The sequence below is a fragment of the Myzus persicae genome, unplaced genomic scaffold (genome assembly GCF_001856785.1).
Source record: "Myzus persicae strain clone G006 unplaced genomic scaffold, MPER_G0061.0, whole genome shotgun sequence".
In the NCBI taxonomy this organism is placed as follows: domain Eukaryota; kingdom Metazoa; phylum Arthropoda; class Insecta; order Hemiptera; family Aphididae; genus Myzus; species Myzus persicae.
In genome coordinates, this window is record NW_019103905.1 from 210,886 (window position 1) to 235,506 (window position 24,621).

A 24,621-nucleotide genomic window follows, 5' to 3' on the forward strand; every position below is an offset into this window, starting at 1 on the left:
GAGACTAAAAACTATTCGATTTTCTACTTAATAATCTTTTTTAGTATGATAGTGAATCTATTTCATACTTTGGAGGGTCAAAAGTAAAAATTCACATTAGTTTTTAAAAGCGTATAAATTATAAAATAAATATTCGAAAACCCATACACATCTTTTATTCGTGATAATATAGGTATCACGAATATTTTCATAATATTAAGTTTATATAAGGCATACTATTAAATTATTTAAAATAAAGAGAAATATTGATACATCGTTAATTTTATTTTCGGGTAGTTGTTTGGTAGCCTACTAATTGGTTACTTGCCTACTTTTCAGATTTATTTTATGTTTATGCAAATTTTCCAAAATTAAACTTAATATTTTATCACGTAATACATCACTGTTTTGAACAAGGTCACCTAGGAAAATGTAGCGTGTTTTGAAAGAAACGAAAGTTCATGTCATAATGATCGTTAACTTGTCGCAGGCACAAAAATAAATTTTACATATTATGTATTTTATATGGGGGTTAAAAACTGAAAGGCGGAATAGTTAAAATAATATTTAGACATTTTTAATTTTATGCACAATACAAATTCATTACCGACATACACGCATATAATTGAAATATTTTTGTTTCGTGGTATTTTTTTTTCATTAATATTGGTATTTTTTTATACTTTAAAAATTCTTTTTACGAAAAAAACATAAGTACGACATTTTTTAAGACATATTGTTATATTTACTTATACCAAAGTAGAGTTTATCAAAATACCAACTAAATTAAAAACTTTAAAAATATAATCTGTATAAATAGGTACCATATCTATAATATACACCGAGATGAAAATTATTAATAGTGGAGGTGCGCGTAGATAGTATATGTAGAAATTTATTAGATTTTTACCTATATAGTATAATTATAGTAAATGGTAATCATCTATTGCATGCTTTTCTTACTATCACGGATTGTAAATGTGTAAAGAAATTATACTTACCACCTCTATGGTCTGTAATCCGCATACTTCACATTTTAATTTTCAAATTATATACCTAATAGAAATCCAGTAACTCAATCTACTAATTATAGCGATATTGTTGTTCTGTACTTTGGTGTTACTTACTGTATATTAATACATTATTTAATTGATTTCCCCAAATGAAATTTGTCAGACAAAATGCAAACCCCCTCCTCTTTTTTACTTTAAAAATGTATTTATTTCAATTCTGGTTTTAGAATTTTCAAGTAAACTTAAAGATCCTATTATCAAATACTTCGATTTTTATGCAATTTAAAGAGTAGGTATTCTGTGGATAGGCAATTTTTTTTAAATGAGAACCAACCTATTTTATCGTTAATTGTCAAGATGATTTTTCGAAAATTATTTGTATAAATCGGAATTCAAATTCCAATTTGAAAATTTGTGGGCTTTTCGAGTGTAATAAGGACTTGATTAACTATTAGATCCATTTTATATTTTGTGCAAAGCCATTATAAGGACACTTGTAGTACTTAAAGTTTAAAAACTCTGTGATAACTATTTAAAATTTTGATTTAGATGGGTTAACATTTTCAATAATAATATACGATTAACAATACTCCTAAAATTTTATAAAAATCGAAGTATGTATATCAAAATATGGTCTTTAAGTTTACCTACTTGAAAATTCCAAGAAACTATATTTGAATAAATATTTTATTTTTAAAATATAAAAGGGTGAGGGCATGCTAGAATATGTTTAGGTTCGTTAACCGAATCACGCATTAACATGCGAAACAATGTTTAACAAAAAGCACTGACAAATTTAAAAATTAAATATTTCATGACTTTTATCAGTTCTCTCTGTCATACTCTGCCTTCCTAGAATATCAATTAGACTTGTTTATGTATATTAATTGCTAAAAGAACTAAATAGAAAACATACTGCTCAGATTCACATAACAGGTGGTCTTGTAAAGTATTCAAAGAAGTAACTTTATTAATAATTTTATTTTAAAACAAACATACCTACTTAAAATTTAAAATGTATTCGATAAAAAATGTACACGTATCATGAATACAATATAAATTATCACAGGTTTGAGGTTTTGTATTTATTGTTTTCCAGTAACTTATAACCATTCTACTTCTATTTAGAATATTTTATGGTTTTCAATATTAATATTTAATAATAATATTAAATATTAAAATTTTAATCATAGTTTTCATAAGGGAAATCAGTCCTGTCCCCGGGCAGTGTGTATAAATAGTATTAAATATTAAGTCCTCTAAAGATTTAACAAAAGTATTATTAACCACAACACTTTTTATTAAAAAAGTGTTTGAATTGCGTAATACTTTTAAAAGTTACCTATTAAGTCTTAACCAGAACAACGCAGGCAGTTGACATTGTACTAGTAATATGGTCTAACATAATATATAAAGAAAGTCTTTTTTCAATAACTGTACCATTAACATTATACTTTTAGGGTTATTTGGAATTTATTTTTTATATTTTAGTACAGAAATATTTTACTACTATAATGGCATGGGCTTGTGAGATTTCGTAATTATATGACATTTTTAAATCTCATATAAGTATAATAAAAATACACTACCGACTATTATGACTCGTTTTCCGAAATAATTTTAAGGCCAAGCCCGTTGAAACATAACAACCGAAACAAGATCATAGGTCTTAATTAAAAATAAAAATATAAAATGGCACTACAATTCTTGACTGTTAATATACTGGGCAGCATTGCCAGCATTATATAATATGTTATATTCAGTAATGCATAAACTTTATAACACATATATTGCGTACTTTTTGGTATATAAAGCGTAATAAGATTTTTATTTTATACTGTATGTAGTTTAATCGTAAGTATAAAATATAAATTGATGTAATGTTATTTAAATACATGTACAATGTATAATATACATTTATATGTACCATAAACACACTCTTTTAAATTAATAATATCTGCAATTACTTAGAAGATTTGAATAAAATACAGTTTTATTATGAATACGAATAATAGGAGCAATCAAATTGTTGATTATCAGAATAGCAACTCGTCTTTCCGTCCAGTTTCCTAGAAGAGCTTAATGTGGTAGCGAGCACGTTTGAGTAACACTTGGTGAATAAATAGAGCTGACCTATTTCCTTCGCTAGTGGTTGTTCTATTCAAGGTATTTTGACAAACGAGTCTACTATACATCGGTTGTAGCAAGCAATTAAGGATTAATAGAAGTATAATCATATCAGTTTTCACTTCTTTCCAAGACAACTCATAACCAATGTGAATGCCGAGAGATATTTCAAACGTATTGCGTATATACTGGAATTATTTTTCCGGTTGTTGACTAAAAAAATTACTCTGATCAATCGTTGATCTTCAGAGTTAGGGTGAAGTAAGTACATCGATTATGATAGTAAGGAGAATTGTAAATTCCGCCCGAAGTGAAAAGGTAAATTCCGCCCGGGAAAATATCCAGGTAAAAAAGGCACATGTAAATTCCGCCCGGAAAAATAAACAGGTACAAAAATGGACTTGTAAATTCCACCCAGAAAAAAAAATATTTTTAAACTAAGCGTTCCGTAACTGTGCGACTCGACCGTACTGTTCGCGACGCAGTGTATTATAGTATTTGGAAGTTACAAAATGTTCGAACGCGGAATATTGGTATCATAATTTTTAGGTGTAAAACAAATCTAAAAATATTATCAACTGCAGAATGGATTTACATGGATGGCACATTTGAAGATAGTTTTAAGTTTTTTTTACAACTATTTACTATACATGGCTATTTGAATGGCCATTATATACCTTTAGTTTTTTGTTTATTAAAAGCAAAAACTCAAAATATATATAGATTTTTTTGACTTAATATGTGAAATATGTTTATTTAAATACTTATAATGATTTATCTAAGTTATTTATCATATAGTTATTAAAAACTAGGTACTTACTTTGTAAAAACTTTATTAAGTAATAAGAATTTTTTACTTATGGGCAGGATGTGTTTATTAATTATAATTTTTATACGGGCGGAATTTACATATACCTATTTTCACCTATAGTTTTTACGAACGGGATTCACATGTACCTTGTTTTACCTGTAGTTCATTTCAGGCAGAATTTACCATTTTCGGGCGGAATTTACATTATAGTTATCATACGCTGTGGTCGTTAAACGTTATCTTTCTTCAAATGTAGGAACCACTAAGTTTTACCCGAGATGCAAATCGTTTGCGTTAATAGTTTGTTTTCGTCCCACGAACAATAGGGATAATCTATTATATGCACCAGGTTGGTGCGCACGTCATACGCTACATAAATGAAGCCCCCCAACCAAACACTAAGTTTTAGTTTCAAATATACAATAATTATTATAGTTTGAACCTATTGACACAATTATATAACATTTACGTAACTAATTAAACTATTTCAAAACATAAGACATAAAATAAGCATTTTGCAAGTTTATTTAGATTTACGCAAGTCGATCTGTCGAAATAACTCGTAGTTTGTCGACGAATGGTATCAACTTAGTCTAGATGTGCATCATACTTTGAATGTATTTGTTTTATTACAAATTAAGTTTAATCCGCAACATCCGCATTTCAGCCAAAAACTGGAACCACGGAGAGGTCCATGGGGGTATGAATAAATGTTGAATACGATATGATACAAATATACAATATATATGATAGATTGTTTAATGGAACACGAAGGTACATAAAATATTAAAGAAGATTGATTGTGGTAGAAATGTTTACTTTATTGAAAGTCTTCAATTGATATATGTTATCGTAAGACATTTTTTTCTTTTTTTTTCGCTTATCAGCATCCTCTGTAACGGACAATTGTTAGTCTGAGCCCAAACAATGTAGTACGCGTAACCCCATCAATTTAGATAGCTGTAGAATTAAAACAAAAAAAATTATCATTGTAAATCAAATCATAAAAGTCTCAAAAGGTTAATACTGCCAAATTTATTTTTTAAAGCATAAAATTTGGCACACCCATTTATGGGTCGACCTTTGTGAAATGGAGGGGTGGTTAAAAGTATATTATAAAAAACATAAAAAAAGTTGATAAACCGTTGCCAACAAAGGCCATGGGGTTTCGTGCTGCAGACACATTCATCCTACAACAGTAGTCTGAGGTGGTATTTATTTACATGGAGGGCGAAAGGATGGTTTCGAGGTTTAGTAATCCTTTTAGTTTAATTAAGTGAATACCTTGTAATGGTGCATTGGATAGCATACTGCAGTGATATGACTAAGGTGGAGAGGCTTAAGTATAATATTTCAAAAATCAATACCTTACCCGTTACGGTACTACATTACGTAGAGCTATGCGCGTGTGGCCACCGTATGACAAGTAATATGCGTACACACATGCACATAAAAGGCACCAGACTTCTTCCATAATTCCACAATAATAATGCGTTACTCCAGTTGATTTCTTCGGGGATACGATGCGGTTAACCGAAAGCCAAACGGTGTCGAACCTGTAAATTAAACGTAAAACAAACCAATGCATGTGTTAATACATTTCATATTGACACCTAGATAAAATATGGACACACGAAGCGCGCGCCATCGTGGGTGCCAGGAGTAAAATATTTAAAAATTGGGATAAAGTGGAAAAATCAGAAATCTTCTATAATTATCAACTTCCTGATCTTTACTCATAATAAAATGATTAATAATATATATTTTTTGCTTTATAAAATTGTATAACTTTAAACAATACAAAAAACAATCCAAGGCCCGACGGGATTGGAAGGATCCATCCATTGCTCTCCCCCGCTCCTTAAATATGCCACTTTATTAAATGGTTAACATATTTATTCGATACAAAGGTGTTTAAATTCAAGACAAGTATCTACATTACACACAAGACGACATATACAACATTACCGTGCCGCCATCTTCCTGATTTGGGAGAGGGTGGTTTTTAAAAATATACGCAATATATTTTGAGTGAAACGGCAGTAAATCGTGTCGCGTGACTTAATTTGTAGGTCAAAACCACAATCCATGAATAGTCCGATGAAATTTAAATCACAAATACGCGAAACGCACACACTGAACCATTAATATTATTATTGCTCAAACAAAATTAATTTCTAAAACAGAATTCGAAACAAACTGATAAAAAAAAATAAGTAATAACATTATAAAATATGTTATGTTAGGTTTCCTAAGATGTAGTTTTGAATAATATATACATATTATAATATTATGATACATGTGACTACGATTGACGTGCCTGATTACACCAGCGCGGCCGCCATCCGGGAAAAAAATACGTACACAATAAAAATAGGAATATCTCAATGATCTTTGTAATTCCCCGGACATCTTTAGAAGCTATTTATCTTATCCGAGATTAAGATCATCTGGTAAAAACTACCAAGACACTCAGAGGCGGAAGAAGTTTAGTCTTCGAGGTGATAAATCGTAACAAAAATGTTTAATTCTCGTAAGGTTACAAAATCGCAACTATGGCATACGCTTAACTAACTACTTAAGAAACCTTAAGGTTATTATAATATACAAGGCTATACATACAAGCCAAATATACACACAATAGGCGTACTTGCCATTTACAAGGAATCAATAATCCCTCCGGAAATAATTTCTTCATTAATAAAAATAATATTTGGATACACATATATGACAATGTTAAATTTACAGAATAAAAAAAAATATAGGTATAATAATGAAAACCGTAATTTAATTTCTTTATTCGGATGAGCCCTTAAATATTATAAATTTTAAATAATTTTGTTTTTGATAATGTACAATGTACATGGTACCCCTACCGTAAGTAATATTGATATCAAATCGGATAAATATATGACTATATAAAAATATAGTCTCTATAGTCTAGACAGACGGGTTACAGAAATCGTAAAGATCAATGGACAATGATCATATAATATTGAATTTATTTCATCGACACGTCAAATATATAATTATTTTGTTAAACCAAATCCCCTAGAAGTCACCTAAAAAAAAAACTTTAAGGACTAAAAAAAGACCGACCGGTGAACTGCACGAGACTGCAAATATACACAACTTTTAAACGTAAGGGCTAGGTAAAACTCTATAAAATTAATTACTTACAATTTTAGAGGACATCGAGTTGTAGGTACCTACTGCCTATATATAGTACGAGTTCGCAAAACAATTTTTTTACACAGTATATAAACAGGCATTTCCTCGCCATCTTCAATAGTTTATTTTTAAGTTTTTACTTTATTTAAATAAAAATAAGATGCCAATTTACTATTTCAGCAAAAATATATTTCTTATTATTTCATTATAAAAATTGAATTAATAATCAGTACCTAATTAATGACCTACCAACTCATAAGTATTTTAAGTTAGTATTAAAAATATACGAGTGGGCTGAGGATATTTAAAAAATACAACTTGAGCATTTGTAACAATAAAAACAGGTTGTTCAGAATTATTACTATACCTACATTAAAATAATCTTTTATAAAAACACATGCATTTACCAAGAAACTCGCTGTTTAGCAATAATATATAAATATATATGAATATAGTCTTTGATCATCCTTGACTGAATTCCATAAATAACTAATTTCGTTATCTAATCGAGAAGTGCGCTGAATATTATCCCCGGGCTTGCCAAAATGTAGTCGAGTATACAGCACTGTACGAGAACACATTTTCACGCATCAAACATTGTGTACTTACAATACAATCAAATATAGTTAAGACTAAAATTACATCAAACGAAGTTCCGAGTCCAAGGCACATATTTTTTACCCATGCCTAGAAAACACCACTAATATAATCTTGTAAAAAACACTAAACTTCATCATCGAAATGTGTAGAGCACAATATTTATTCCAATGCATAACAAAATTCAAATACTTTCACATTCCATGTTTATAACATCGATTTACTATTTCCAAACCCTCTCCCTCATGGCTACGTTCAACTCTTTTAATAATTATTTCACACCAAAATGTATTCACTACACTATTATTGCATATTGCTAGCTTATAATAACACTAATTCAATTTATTACACATCACCTTTATATTACCACATTTTTGAAAATAGTGTTTTAAACGGCTAGGTTTTTGGTTTTAGATTATGAAATATTCAAAACAACATTTCGAGAGATGGATTATTTTAAGGTTCACTTTTTTTTATCACATAATAGTAATTTGTGTGAAGTATTTATCACACGAATAAAAAATTCAATAATTCAGAGTATATACATATTTCAATACTTCATCTTAAATGTATTCGAAAAATTTTTTAAAATATTTAGATTCGAATACTTTACAAGACTGGTAGTAATGTATTATATAGTATAAACTACAGGTACATATATTAAACATAGTTCTGCTCGCACCTCCTTAGTAGACACCGATCTCGACGCTATTAAGAGGATGATCATCGAGACATCGCTAAATCACTCTGCAACGAATAATTTTTTTTTCTTTAGACTTACCATAACAGTTCCAATGTCATTTTATAACATGTGAGACAACGCATCTGGCTATAAATTTATATATTTTTCTGATCCATTGGATTTGATAAAAACGACTATGTAATAAAGTAATAATACGGCGCGTGATGTAGATGTGCACACACCGATATTGTAACCAAGATTAGAAGATTATTTAAAAACTGAGAACGATTTTTTTCACGTCCAAATTACGGCGCGCAGCTGAAAAATAATCATATATTAAGTTAAAAACGGATAGTTTGACGGAAGCAATTTTACAAACTTGGCCCAACCACAGTTGCTTAGTATAACCAAGATTTTAAACCGTTCGGACAGCAATGGTTGTTGAATTTGTACAATGTTATACTAGTTAAACCGAATTTATACATTTCAAACATTTTTCTGTAAAAACTTAACATTTATTTATTCTTTGAAAAAACAATGGTTGACATTGTAAGCATATAGTTTACGGTTAATTGATTATTTTGGAGAATATATTTATTAAATGAGTCAGTACATTTTCCAATTGAAAACCTCAACAGAAGAAACAAAATTGTTACAAAAATACGATATTATATTGGTTCATGATCTTGTATTTTATAACTTTTTTATATTTTAAGATATATGCAGGAATATGTAGGTAGTCAGGTAGGGCGTAACACGATTGCGGACTTCTTACCTTTTAATATTTGAGAAAAAACAACACGATTGCGCACCTTAAATATTTTTTCTTTGAGCAAACACAAATAACGATGACAATAATAATAATTAATAATATAATTCGTATAGTAAAAAAAAAATATGGATATACATCACAGTAACTTATTATTACGCGTCAATAATAATAATTAATAATATAATTCGTATATAAAAAAAATATATGGATATACATCACAGTAACTTATTATTACGCGTCAAAAAAAAATCAAGTTCTTATAACTTTTTAGCACAAAAACGTGGTCCTAATGTCAGCAAATAATTATTTAAAGATATTTCTTTATTTTAATATTTTTCCCAAGTGCTAATTATAAATGCTCTTCTTGATCTTTACGAGGCTTGTTTATTTGGTTGTTTTATACTATATATTTTTAAATAAGTTTCACTTTGAATATCCAATAAAATATGTATAACTTGGTGAATAGATGGATGAGAAGTATAAAACTGAGCATTATTGTGGCTATGGAAAGATTCTGGCCCATTGCGGTCGTTCTTGCCTCTGTTGAAGGTTCAGTTGCCCATAAAATCGGTGGGAAAGCGGCATCAGATGATATATAATTGTTCAGTATATAATCAGTAATTATTAGTTATTATTATTAAGTAGTTATTATTAAAATATTTGTGTTTGCTCAAAGAAAAAATATTTAAGGTGCGCAATCGTGTTGTTTTTTCTCAATTATTAAAAGGTAAAAAGTCCGCAATCGTGTTGCACCGGTCAGGTATGGGGTTTTACTTGAATAGCGAAAGAATGCTAAAATAAATTTTAACATTTTAAATAGGTAACTATGAAACAAAGCCATAATCATAATTATCAAGTATGCATTTGCGTATACGTCGGGACTCGGGACCAATTATAAACATGACAATTAATCAACTATTATAAATTCAAATATTCAATAATATAATATATAATCCATAATTTACATAAATAAAACGTTACGGTATGATTTAATTTATAACAATGTTAATTATAAAAAAAAAATATTAAGGTACATCAAACAACGCGTAGAGAACATTGGTTATTACTTGTCAGTTATCACCATATTATTTGAAACACACATTTTTATGTTATTTCGTTCGATTCAACGGGTTTTTAAAGCGAGACCTAAATTGTTAATATTTTTCATCATCAGATGTTACTATGTTACTATGGTAGTAAAATTATTTTTCAATATTGCCGGCACTGCCTTTTTGCTCACCCAAAAAACATAAAAATCACGAACGATGTTTTTTCCACAAGTTTCTTACGCTCTACAAGTCTAAAACTGAAACTTTAATTTTGACTTAATAAAGAGTAGCATAGCCGAGTTTGTCTAAGAAAATTTTCGAATGACATATTATTAATATACATTTAATGATTATTTAATTGCATATTCTCGTTCTATAAATATGATGTATCATGAAAGGAATTGGATACCTATTGCTTATAAAAATTGAAAGTATATATTATATTTCAGGGGCAAATAGTATGACGAGCAAGCAAACCGTTCGCCCCGTTGACCGATGCCACAAAAAACTATACTAAAAATAAAAATACCAAACTAAACTGCCTTGCTTTTTTAATTTTCATTTATTAACTTGTTAAGATTTTTTTTAAATTATATATTTCTCCAAATGTAGATGTAACTGGTTAAGTAAAACCAAATATAGTTAACGATAATAATTTTAACCAGGATTTTAAAAATGATAACCTGCAAGACTATTTTATATGATATACAGATAATAATACTAAAAACTTTGAGTTGATTAGAAATTATATTAAAAATTCAAAAATAGAATTAATAAGTAAATCAATTCATCAGTGTCAATGAAATTATTATAATGGTTTATTAGCCTAAAAATAATACTGTAGTTTTCAATACATTTATAAGTTTAAAAAAAAGACGAAATCGACAAAGTTGCGAAATTTAAACTTAACAAAATTATAATCATCAAAAAGTATAGTAGCAGTATATTTGATTTAAGCAGACCATTTTTTTATTATATAAATGTTCTTCTCACATGTGACTTGTGTGATTGTTACCATTAAAATACACTTAAAGGGCAAACTCCGTCAATTCAATACCACAAAAAAGTTATCATTAAAAAAATGCATTCATATTGTTTTGTTTTGTATCAATTGAACTGCCTACATCAAGTTCTAAGCCACAACGTTGACATATTGAAAATGCTGAAAAAATTATTAAAATACATTGAATATTAAAATAATATTAAGTATAAAACCAGGCAATCTTCAATGTATTATTTTTAAATAACAGGTACGACATACAAATCTGTGATTTACACAATAACTATACCTTCATTGTAATAAAATCAATACAGTTAAGATAAAACTGTCTCATCTTCTGATTTGATAACATGTTAGTGAAATAATATGAAGATTGTCGGGTAATTATTGCTCACCTTCGTTAAAATTACAAATGTACGCATCACAATTTCATAGTTATACCTTCAGACAAATTAACAAAGAACTTTAATTCTTTGTCATTTATGAGAGTGCTATATAAATACCAAACCATGTTGCTCTCGATGGTCAAAATTCGAATGGCCTCTGTTTGTATGTTCCCAATTCTATACGTAGAAATAGAAACTGGATGCAAGATAAATTTGTATTTTATTAAGGAAAAATAAATTATTCTAAAAGAATAAAAGATTTAGGATTAGCAAGAAGTCATTGAACATTAACAAAGGGATAACTCGTTTCGTGTAATATAATAGGCATGTCTGGCTACTGGCAATGGATAGACCTACCAATTTATATTTATTTAAAACTAACTTTTAGGATTTCTTTTACAGCGGGGAAACTGATAACTCATAAGGAACATCCCAAAAAATTTACTTTTGACCAGATCCAAGAAATAATTTTAAACACGCCTATAATCATTAGATGTAATATTTTTATTATAATATATAATAAGATTTAGTTTGGTAACTGATATTATATTAATATGTTATACATTTTGTTTTACTTGAATCGATTTATTTTAATTTTTTTAACCTTTACAAAATATAAATAATTTAGATCAGACGTATTAGAACTTCTTAATTCCACGGGGTTCCTTCGTCTCTTCGCAATTCTATTCTCAAATAATTAAGGACACAGAAAGAAAATGTTGTTGATGTTGAATAAAATATATAATATAAATACAAAAAAATGTATTAAGACAATGAATTAATAATTAAGGATAGAAAACTGAAATGTTTTACGCTTCCGATAAAACAATATTTTAATCGTTATCGTCGTTATTTTTTACTCTCAATTCTCACAAATGTGAGACGGCCCTTGCGGCCGCAATGCCGTTTGAATACATCTACTATATATAATTATAATTTAGATTGTTCAATTGCATTAGTTGTAATATTATTTAGTAAGTACATAATTGTCTGATAAGACCACTTTTTATAAAATTTCATAATTTGCATATGAATATTATTTTTGACTATTAATCATAAACAAATGATTTACTTATCATACATTAGTGATAGGCTAACTTAGCCCCCCAAAAATAAATATTGTTAATAATTGTCTCATTTTACGCATGTTGATTTTAGCACCCCTCCTATAAAATATAATCAAATCTCCGCTTTGCCATAAATAGAATATATATTTTACATAACTTTAATTTTTATTTTCACCATCCATCACATATATTTTGTTGTTGCGAATGGATAGGTTAAAGTATGTATCAGAGTTGGATTAGTGTGGTCAAAGGTATTCTTTTTTTTTGAGGGGGGGGGGGGTTGTCCTGTTTTAGAGATCTGTATTCCTCTCTATAAAATGGCCTTTATACATACAAAAGTTAAAAATATAAATTAATTTTTACAATAAAAATAAATATTTATGTATTGTCTGTGGCTTTAGCCTCTATGTTTAGAAGATCTCTACATCGTGTTTTAGTTATAAAACGTATACCATTAAGACATTGACTAACTACTACAAAACATTCAATAATTTATTATTTATCATGATATCAAAAATAATATCATTACAGTCATTGCACACCTGACACTGTGATTTTATTTTATTATAATTGGTTATCCATTATTATTCATCTACAATTGGTATAATTATTAATTATATAATTTATCTTTTTGTTATTAACTACAAGTTAAAATAGTATTAATTAAATATATATGATATTTTGTGTTTAAAATAAATAAATACATATTGAGTTTCATTAACTCATACGTAATGCAATTTTATCCAATAAGTATCAGTAATTCTTAAAAAAAATATAGAAGCCCATCTTTGGGCAAGGAAATAACTGTCACACAACGTTAGATGAACTTTTAATAGAATATTTTATATTTTATTTCTTAATCAATATTTTTTTTATGATTTATTAAGGTATACATTTATATTACATAGGTTATCAATAAATACAAGTTTTGAAAACTAAATTATTGAATCGATAGATAAAAGAATAAGATAAGCAGTTTATTTAAAATACCAAATACCCAGAACTCAAATGAGTAAACTCAGAGCCACAAATTTATTTGTGTTGATTTCAAATAGAAATATTATAATTGAACATCATAATATATTTGATATATAACACATCTTGACAATTCACAAATGTAGTGACTACAGTCACTAATCTTGATGTCAAACAAACTAGCAGTTGGTGGCTTTGCCTACTAGTGTTCCAAATCAGGAAACAATTATTGGTGTGAATTAAATGAAAATACACATTCAAGACAGTCATTTGCAAGGGTCGCAGCTGCATCATCCTTGTTGAAAGACGTTATCATTTTTTAGAATAAGTAGAAAGATGTGCACTTTGGGTGTGTGGGCGGTTATTCAAATTGTTTATTGGAGCTACTAACTGCCAGTTTGTTTGATATCAGCTATAACCATGATTACTATTATATTTAAATGGTATTATTTTTTGAAAACTTCCAATGAAAATAAAAGTACGAGAATTAGCAATACAGGATGATTAAAAATCCATGGTATTATTATGTTGTGTAAAAATACTAATCTCATGATGTATTTTATTTAAAAGTGCAAAATTTATTAAACATTGATGTAGAAAATCAGACTTTATCATTGAACTAAATATAACATTAATTATTTACTAACAACATGATCCCAAAAACTTCTTCACTATTGAAATATTTAATAAAAGTCTGAAGAGTATGTATATTACGTTTTAAACATCATATTATTTAAGTAATTTCATAACAATTTTATTTATTTAATTGTTACAAAATTAATAAAATAATGATTATTAATAATTGTTTAAACCAGAGGTTCCCAACCTTCAATACGATCCTAACATTTTAAATTCAACGTTTCACACGACCCCAAAAGATCACAATAATTGCAAACATAATTTCCATATTTTATTAACACTTTATAGTATAAAATAACAAAAATAAAAATTACGAGAACCAATATCAATCATTTATTTAAAATTTTCTGCCTCAATCTTTTTAGATATTGAATGAATGAAAAATATTTTTTTAATATTCTTAAGATTATGCTGAAATAATATCTGAATTATGCACTATTGGGACCTCCACGACCTGAGGTTGAGAACCGCTGATTTTAACTATAAGAGAAAAATATTGAATATGGTAGAAAAAAAATAAGGAACATTTCATTAAAATAAGAATTTATATTTATACTTTAATTTTAAGAGTTTAACATAAGTTTTTTTTCAATTAAATAAGTCAGTTAACTCCAGTTTGAACAAATGAGGTCACTTCTTATTTGAACATTATTTTCTTAGATTAAAATATCAAACACCAAGTCATAATTCTAGTAAGAAGTATAATTAGGAAAATATATGTATAATTATATTATATTAAATGAATAAATTATTTCGTGCACCTATACTAACTTATGATTATATTGAAATTGATCTACACACTATCACACACACTCACAAGAAAAAAATTAATTTAATGAACAGTTAATTATAAATATAAAACTTACAGTTAAGTATAATTGGTTTATTTTATCTTTCTGTTGCATAGATCAATCATCATATTTTATCGTTGTTAAATTCAATATATAATTAAATATATTTAATACAAAAATTACAAAGTTTCACTCGCGATACGACATATTTCTACCAATTTATTGTAGTCTTCCTTAAAAATAGCGATAACCATTAATTGCAATGTTTACTTATAACCTATAATCAATTACTTTGTATTACAACTATTTAAAAGTATTTTATTAAAAATACAATAATAAAATCTACCTAATTAAGAACTATTAAATAATATAGACCATAATACTATGCCAAAATATTATTATAATCGTACAATTAAACATCTTAAGAGAATATGTAAAACCTCACAAAAGCAAATAAATATTTGTGAACTCTATACCAAAAACACGTTAAATTAATCACTACAAAGAAATTCAAAGAAAAATTGGCTTCTCAATCATCACACCACTACGTTAACGTCAATATGTGAATTATTTATAATATGGTTATCCAAAGCTATGATTTTTGAGATGACATTAAGATTGCTTATTGCAAAGTTGCCTATTATATTAGTTCTTATATTAAGATCAATTAATAATATTTACTATTATAAAAATAATAATTTCCCATGTCAAAAAGATAACTTTACCAGTAGGTAAAAAAAAATGGATAGTTTTTGAGACCATTGACTAATATTAAATTATATAAAAATTACTAGCATTGTTATAGTAGGTAATCAAAATACTGCTGTTTTAAATAGTTATTCAGCCAATCAGCAATAGAAATAAATATATATAAAAAAAAAAAAAAAAACAATAAATGAAAAAAAAAATGCAATATGAATCAGGATCAACTGTTGGTCTGTTTTTATGTTGAAAACTGTACCAGCAAATAATAAATTTTAAGATTTGCAGATGTCAAAAATCAGTTGACTGAAAAAGAGATTATACCTAAATAGTTCATAAGATAGGTACCAAAATTAGTTTTATCCTATGTCGAGAAATCATAAGCGGTTATGTGATATTGCAATGATGAGTAGATAATCATTTCAGCTTAAAATGAAGAGATTTAACTATCCATCTTCAATTTTTTGTTCTATAATCTGTTTATTCTTAGGATCATTTTGAAAGATTAAAATCTTCTACGATCCTGGCCGTTACGTCTGTCTTGACCCCACCTTCCGCCCCTGTCTCCTCTAGGACCAGCGTCGAAAAGGCCTGGTGGCGGCAATACTCCTTGATTGTCACGTACAAAAGTTTCCACGAACGGCGTCGATTCCTATCGGTTATCAAATCAATCAACGCATTCATAGGGAATTAGTCATGTAAACAATAAATTACCTAATAATAAAATAAATAAAACATTCAAAGAAGTAAGTTCTTGTAAACTTTTTTTTAGATTTGGAATACCAAAGAGATATGCATTGACAAATGAAAGTACTAAAATACTTTAGAATAGGTACTGAAGATTTAAAATAAAAAAATTATTTAATTACAAATTGGAATTGAATGTTGTTTAATTCAAAAACAAAATCAAAAGAATGAACATAAAATGTACTCTTTGCTTAAAAGATAAGACTTTTCTTTGAAGTAAGATTTTTTTTGAATTTATTAATTATAGTAAAAACAAATCCTAACAAAAAAAAAGGTAATTAACCACTAAATATATAGTACCACTTCTAAAATGTATGTATTTAATTGTTTGAATAGAATTATTGTTCAGTTTTAAAAAATAGGCATAAGTCTTCATGACTCACATTTTGATGAAAATAGTTATTAATTCTCTCCTATAAATATTTACAAATTCTATTAATTATAAATTATAATAATATTAAGAGAACTCAATAGAAAAAACCATTGTCTGTACTCTTTCAAGATTATGTTTAAAATATATATATATTAAACAACAATATGTATTATAAATATTAATTAGAATGCTTGTACAGAAAAATGTTGTTTTTAATATTATCAGAAATTCTGTTTAATCTTCAACTAAATATCATACATTTTTATTTTTATGTATAACATACGTCATCCTAAACTGTTTTACTAGATAGTAGGTGCTCATAATTTATATTGATAAGAGGTATGTACATTTTTTAACCATAAATTTCATGTTTTTTTGAAAACTAAAAAATACAATATTTAAAAACGAATTAATTCTTAAGTAAAAGTTCTAATGACATTGAATTATTAGACACGGCAATTTAAAAAAAAAAAGGATAAGAAATGATGATGCAATACTGATTGTACTACATTTTACCTTTCAAAATAGTTCAATTTTAATAATATATTGATTTAAGAATTATAATTGGGGATATGTATTTAATGATAAATTATGAGCTAAATATCTAATTTTAGAGGAGACACCATCTATCTAACAAACCTACAGCCATAGTAAATTTGCATTGAGCAAAACCAATTTTTTGTTGTTAGCTCAAATACTAGTCAATTCAAAAAAAAAACTTAAAAGTAAGAACACAATGTGGGTTTATATGTTCAATTCTTAACAATATTTTAATTGTTATGCGAGTTATGAGCATTTTGACATTTTAATATTTTACATACAAATAATAAGTGTTATACATTTTCAAAGTGAAAACTACATATTTTGTAGATGGCAGTAGTCTTTATACCTCAAATATTTTAAAATAAAATATTATTTTAAATTTAGTTCCTATAAATAAATAATTTTCTTTAATTTTTAGATACGTTCGTGTATTTCATGATTTCAAGAATTTTTAGGATATAAAAATTCACAGCTAATCATAACTAGACATTTTTGTATTAGCTACTCCTACAAATAACAAACTTTTTGTTTCAATAAATGTGCAACAAAAACAAGTATGTACAATGTACCTTGTTTTTACACCCAAATATAATAAAGGTATGTTAGAGTTCTAATACAAATTAATAAAAAATAAATCTAACAAACCATGTTTACAAATAAAATTTCCAAAAGAATTTCAAACCAATTATAAAAATAAAATAAATAATTCTATTTTTTTATTAAATATTAAAAATGTTATCATTTTAACTCTCCGAAGTTAATGAGTATATGAATTAATGTTTTTAATGTCAAACAATAGATAATTTATGCTCAGTTTTTAAATAGAAGATAAATATCGATACCAATTAAAAATATACATGAATAATTTCCATAGTAAAAACAACATCCTTATATATCCTTATATCTTATAAATAAATCAATAGAACACAAATTGTCAAATTCTTGTAATTGGTGATAATTGTGGTCATTACAAGTATAGTGTAACATACTACACCAAAATATTCTTAAAATTTGACGAGTAAAACTATTCACACATTTTGATGATTCCTTTTGATGATTATATTACTTATTTGAATAACTAAGAATTTATGGAAATGTCAAATACTTCTCATTCTGATATTACAAACAAATTTTTGTCGAAAATCTGCTGTTTTAAATTTAAAAAATACTAATACGTTATTATTTTCATCTGCTTATAAAGATATAAATATAAAGATGTCCATGATAATTCCTGAAAATTTCTAATACCAAAAACAATTCAAACACAGCAATTCATTCTCAATTATTGTGAAATCTGAACCATAATCAAGATATATGTATTTTAGTATTATAATATCTAAAGCAATCATACTTCTAAGAAGTGATAAGTTATTATTAAAATATTAATTCATGCTTCAAAAGACTGACCTGATTTGCCACTTGGCTTTCCCCACCCTGTTAGGGAATAAGTGAGAAATAATAATTATGTAAATAATAATTATTAAGAGGTTTACATTGGTTATTTAAGCATTGAATATTAAAATCATTGATTCACTGTTATCTACTATTTTATCTTAAAACTAATTATTGTTGTTAAGAAATGTAAACTGGTAATTTAAAATAAAAAAGACCATTTTTCGCTTTGTGTGTTACTAGGAATTCTAGTATTAACTTTAAGAAATAAGAATATTTTAAACTTAAAATAGTAATAAAAAAAAGGTACATTACCATTCCTCCTTGGGCTGTAAAAAAAAATTCATTCATTCATTAATTATGGGAAAATAATTATATGATATCACATGAATTTTGAATAATAGCATGTTAAAAAAAAGTATCAAGGATAGAATAACTTGTCTTACAAATAAATACTAGTACTTGCATAAAATGACCAGGAATTTTTAAGCCAGACAAATTACAGAAATTGTGGAATAAAAATCAACTCCAAATTAAAACCCCCAAATTAATTAATTAATTTCAACATTTATTTTAACTAATATAACCTTAAACATTTCTATTTTATAAATGTAAGCAAAAACTTGTTCTGTAGATGCCTTTGATCTTAGCAGACATTATAATTTCACTTTGGATTCTGACTTTAAAAATAAAAAAAAGATTTTGCATAAATGTGTTATGTCACTATGGTATGTGCTATGTTTTGAACCAGAGAGATGACAAACAGTGCATTGACAAACTATAACCTACCACTGATTAAAAATAAGTAAAATTTTGGATGTCAAACTCTAAAGTGACTACTTAGGATTCTTGTGTTTCCACCTTTCACTTCCCTATCATGCTGACATTTATTGCATTTGCTGGGACTTAAGACCAGTTTTATTGAAAAAGTTCCAAATTGTAGATTACCATTGTAATAAGAAATACAAAAATAAAAAGGTTTTCAGCCATAACGCTGCACAGACACCACAAACAAATATTATTACTGCGACGATGGCAACAAGCGACAACGATATGAACAAAACAATACGGACCCGTAATGGTATTGTAGATATATTTATTATTCAGGATGATATACATGTTACTATATAGAAGACCCGTGGTAACTTCCCCGCTGAAATTTTGTACAATTTAAAAATAGATTAAAATATTACCAACTAATTTCGGTGTAATCCAAATTCTGGTATTTCGATATTTTAGTAATTCAATATTTAAGATATCACGTTTTTAAAAAAGACGGTATAACGACCTCAAATTGGTTTACCGGTATTACCATTACCCCCATGCTTTTCCATTAAAAATATGAAATCAAGACAAAAAAAGACGTTTTATGAAAAAAATAAATTAATGAGCCCTAACGATCTTTCCAACTAAAATTCAGAGCAGTTTGGTCACTTATAAACCAGGACATCTGGTCACACTATACAAGCATTAATATATGTGTAATACATATGTATTATCGATTAGTTACCAGTTAAAGCTTCCAGTTCACGAACAGACATACCTTCAACGGGAATAGGAGGTCCATCAAATTGCGGTTTACCCGGTCCTCCTCTGTGATCCTAGAATAATAAAAAAAATCCATAAATTAAAATATTATGTGGGTTAGCCGATATAGTAACAGGTATTTGATATTGGTTTGCACCAATACCAATGAAAAAAATTTTACCAGCATATTTAATTGATATTACAAACACACAATTACACATTTTTTTTGCATCAATTGTATTTTATTATAGGATTATTGAAAATAAATATAAAATAATTATATATATTTCATTTATTCATGATAGGATATTTGTAAATAGTGACATTCACACCTAGCAACATAAATGTTCTATACTTTATTCAAAAAAAGAATGGCAGTTAGTTAGCGGCCAACTTGTGCACAGAAGCATGGCTTAATTGCAATGCACAGGCCTCAAGCAGAAACTTGGTAAAGGAGAGTCAAACCTTAGTGAACGAAAACTTTGCCTCCTGTTCTTTTATGAATAGAATATAGTTACTTGTTTTATAAAAAAAGATAATACATCGATTTGTATCCAATAATTTATTACCTGCATGAATGATGAATTATCTTGTTGACGCCTCCTCATTTCTTCATCTTGATGATGCATTCTCATGCTCAAATCTTCACTTTGTCTCCTGAAAATATCTTCTTCCCTGAGTCTTTGATCTTCTGCTTGACGTTCCTTCATTTCCCATTCCATTTTTTGGCGCTCTCTATCCATTTCTCGTTGGCGCAGTTCTAAATGAACAAATATTGTTAAGTATTAAATTTATTTGATGAAATATGGCAATATTTACGTTCACGGAGCATTTCAGTTTCATGTTCGTAACGAGCATATTCCATTTGGGCCTCTAATTTTTCTTCTTCTAATTTCATCTCACGTTTTAATGCTTCTTCCTTTGATTTATACAATTCAGCTAACTGTTTCCAACGAGTACCAAATTCATGTTCAAAAGAATTTGGATTGGCAAATCTTGGACCAGTATCTCTCTGTTTCTGGAAATCCATAGTTTTTTTGGGCAATAACTTATCTGGGAGACCATCTGAACTATCTACAAACTCATAAGTTTCAACTACACAAGGGCGAAGTGAACTAAAAAATAAAAATAAAATTGTAAGTCCAAGTATTTATTAAAATTTAAAATATAAAATGTGTAGTTAATACCTGGTCAAAAAGAAACAACCTTCTGAACAACGTTTCAAAGCATTACTTGCAGCATTTTTACGCGAGAATTCAATAATTCCTTCTCCAGTTGAATTACCTCTTTCATCCACCATCACTTGGCAACGCTCAATCTAAAAAAAATGTATATTATTTTAATAAAAAAGATTATTTAGGTGTATTATATATAAAACATACATCACCAAATATTGAAAAAGCATATTCTAGAAGTTCATTGGACACAAATGGAGTAAGATTTTTTACTTTGATAGCAGCAGCAATGGGAGCAAATCTTATTTTCAACATACGTCCTTTACGTGTTTGACCATCTAATTCTCTTTTGGCTTTTTCGGCATTGGCACGATAATCCTATATTATTTAATAAGCATACATGTTTATTAATTTATGAATATGTCATACTTTCATCAGTTGTCTCTGTCTCACACATAGAACATGGCAAATCCATGAAGCACATTCTTCCTAAAATAGTTACGAGTGCTACATAAGCCTGATAGCTAGTTCTAAGAATATAAAAATAACAACTTTTTAAGTTTACACCAACTTAATTTAAAATAAAATGTGAGAAAAAATCTTTATTTGTACAGTTTATATTCTCATTTACAAGTTCAATAACACCTATGTAATTTGCTTTAATATAAACTAATGAACTACCATGAATAAAGATTAATTATGTTCAGTGTGAGTAATCACAGACAACAGACATCATCTAAACATTAATTACATTTCACTCTAAATTATTTTAACTAATAGTTTACCAATCTGATAAAAGCAAACATTTTTTCTTTGTTCAAGAAATTTTCAGAAACTTCTCCATAAGGTTTAAACATTTCTATCAATTCATCTTCAGTACAATCCACCAAGTTTCCTATGTAAAGACGACATTGGCTAAGGAACTTTCTTTCAGTGGAATCAGTTGGAGGAAGTTCATGAGTTGGGCCCATTATTTGCATAAGACGTTCATTCCATAGAGCCTGAAAGTAAAAAATATGAAAATATACATTTAATTCATCAACCTTTATATCTTGTATTAATTTGTGACTAACATCAGCTCTAGTTAAACGATCATCTCCACGATTAGGTGGACCTCCTCTGAAAACGCCTCCACCAACACCTCCACCACGTCTTCCTCCTCTTCCGCCTTCAGAATGATTGCGATTGCCTCTATTCATAATATCATTATCTCCTTGATGATTATCACCATGATTATTATCATTGCGAAAATCTCCTCTAGGCTGAAATTTAATATAATATGCATTTTAGTAACAATTTATTTTAAATTAACACAATAATAATAATACTCATAATTCAAGCATGGCATCACAGATAGCTTTTATTCTTTTCTAAATTCTACTGATTAAATAAATAATAACTCAGATGTTTGTAATCATCACACAGACTCAAAGATCTTGGTAGTATATATTTATAAATAATCATCATGTAAAAGAAGGTATATGATTAATTCTTCTCAAAAAAATTTGTTGGTTTAAAACGGTAATAAAATCAAGACGTATATCCATAATGTCGACACATACGAAACAATTCTTTGTGTTTCCTAGTAGGACAATTTGTTTTTTAAACCCTTTATATTTCAATTATATGAATTGGCACTATAAAACCCAATATTTTGGTATCATAGCGTGGCGAAAGGGCTTATATTTAAGTTGTTTTATCAATACGTAGGTATCCATATTTCAGATAGGAGCGAAAGACAATTGCAAATAGCTAAATTTCATCTTATTTCAAATGAACTATGTTGTCATCATACAAAATGAATACCAAATGTTTTTTTATTCTTTCAGAGGTGGGTGGTGATGAAATAACTGTCATCAAATATAATCAGAATGATTAGAAATATATCTCATCATGCAGAATAAAATATATTCAACAAATGTTATGTATTAATAAGAAGCTAACAGGAAAAAAATGTATATACATTTTAACAATATAACTTGATTAACATTATGATTATGAAGTTTAATATAAAAATGTAATTATTTCTACAAGATTATCAAATAGTGCAATAAAATACTCATTTAAAATTGTTTTTATAATTCACAAACTTTGTTTCATTGTATATTTTAAAAATGTACATATTTAACACATTGATACAGAGTTGACTTAATGAAAAAGTATTTTTTTTTTTATCAAGGCAGGATGCTGCATAACATTTATAAATATTATTCAGAAGTGAGTGCTGTTATAATCATCAGTTCATTTGATAAAGATCGTATAGTTAAAATAATAATATTAGATACAAGAATAACATAACTTTTAAGTTCATTTATTTTGTCAGTAGACAAATGAATTGTAGGATTAAAATTTACAAACAATCAAATTCGACTCAATTTTCTATGAGTATACAATTAACACATTTTTGTGAGGCATATTAGATATTAAATAAATAAGTACTTCAAATGCAATGAATACTTAATTAGTACGACAAAAATAAATGAATGCACTAGTATTAGGTGCAATAAGATAAGATAATCATTCGGTGGTATTATTTGTTTAAACGAGTTTAATGTAATAATCATTAGAAGAAAAACCTACTGATAAAATTCAGATTTATTTAATTATCACATAGACTCAAAGATCTTGGTAGTATATAATTATTGATAATCATCATACAAAAGGAAAATTAGTTGATGATAGTTCCTTCTTCTTCAATGCATTATAAGGCAGCGGTTCTCAACCTTCTTGAGTTCGCGACCCCCTATAATGTCACCAAGATGTCCAACGACCCTTTTAAAATGTAAGCATTAAAAAATTGAACCAACTGTTATTATTGTATTAATCTTAATATATATAAATCTCGTGTCACAATGTTTGTCCTCAATGGACTCCTAAACCACTTGACCGATTTTGATGAAATTTTTTACTCCGCGTGTAATTTGGTCCAACTTAAAAGATAGGATAGTTTTTATTTCAAATTTTTTAATACATTAAATTTTTTAATTAATTTTTTAATACATTTAAAATTTATTATTATTATTATTATTATTATTATTTTTATTTTTTATTTTTTTTATATTTTTATTTTTTTTAATATTATTATTTTATATATTTAATACTA

The 24,621-nt window shown here is 27.4% G+C and overlaps 1 protein-coding gene across 10 annotated transcripts; it reads right to left on the minus strand.

Annotated features, from left to right (window-relative positions):
- Positions 1–4,730: 4,730 nt before the first annotated feature.
- On the minus strand, positions 4,731–22,808 carry LOC111036146 (hrp65 protein-like). Of its 10 annotated transcripts, none has more exons than XR_002604735.1 (10): positions 22,592–22,807; positions 22,304–22,519; positions 21,726–21,896; positions 21,531–21,661; positions 21,163–21,458; positions 20,913–21,103; positions 20,360–20,417; positions 19,132–19,145; positions 5,303–5,486; positions 4,731–4,890 (listed from the first exon to the last, which is right to left on the minus strand). XR_002604735.1 is itself a non-coding variant. In XM_022318063.1 (10 exons), exons 1-10 carry the CDS (start codon positions 22,715–22,717, stop codon positions 5,460–5,462), a joined length of 1,257 nt encoding a protein of 418 aa, XP_022173755.1. In that variant the 5' UTR covers positions 22,718–22,808; the 3' UTR covers positions 5,397–5,459. The 10 variants fall into 10 exon arrangements, 9 of the variants coding, with proteins under 9 accessions (XP_022173755.1, XP_022173752.1, XP_022173754.1 ...); XM_022318063.1 differs by lacking the exon at positions 4,731–4,890 and adding an exon at positions 18,832–18,858 and having other exon boundaries at positions 5,397–5,486; positions 22,592–22,808; XM_022318060.1 differs by lacking the exon at positions 4,731–4,890 and adding an exon at positions 18,832–18,858 and having other exon boundaries at positions 5,397–5,486; positions 20,327–20,417; positions 22,592–22,808.
- Positions 22,809–24,621: the final 1,813 nt, after the last annotated feature.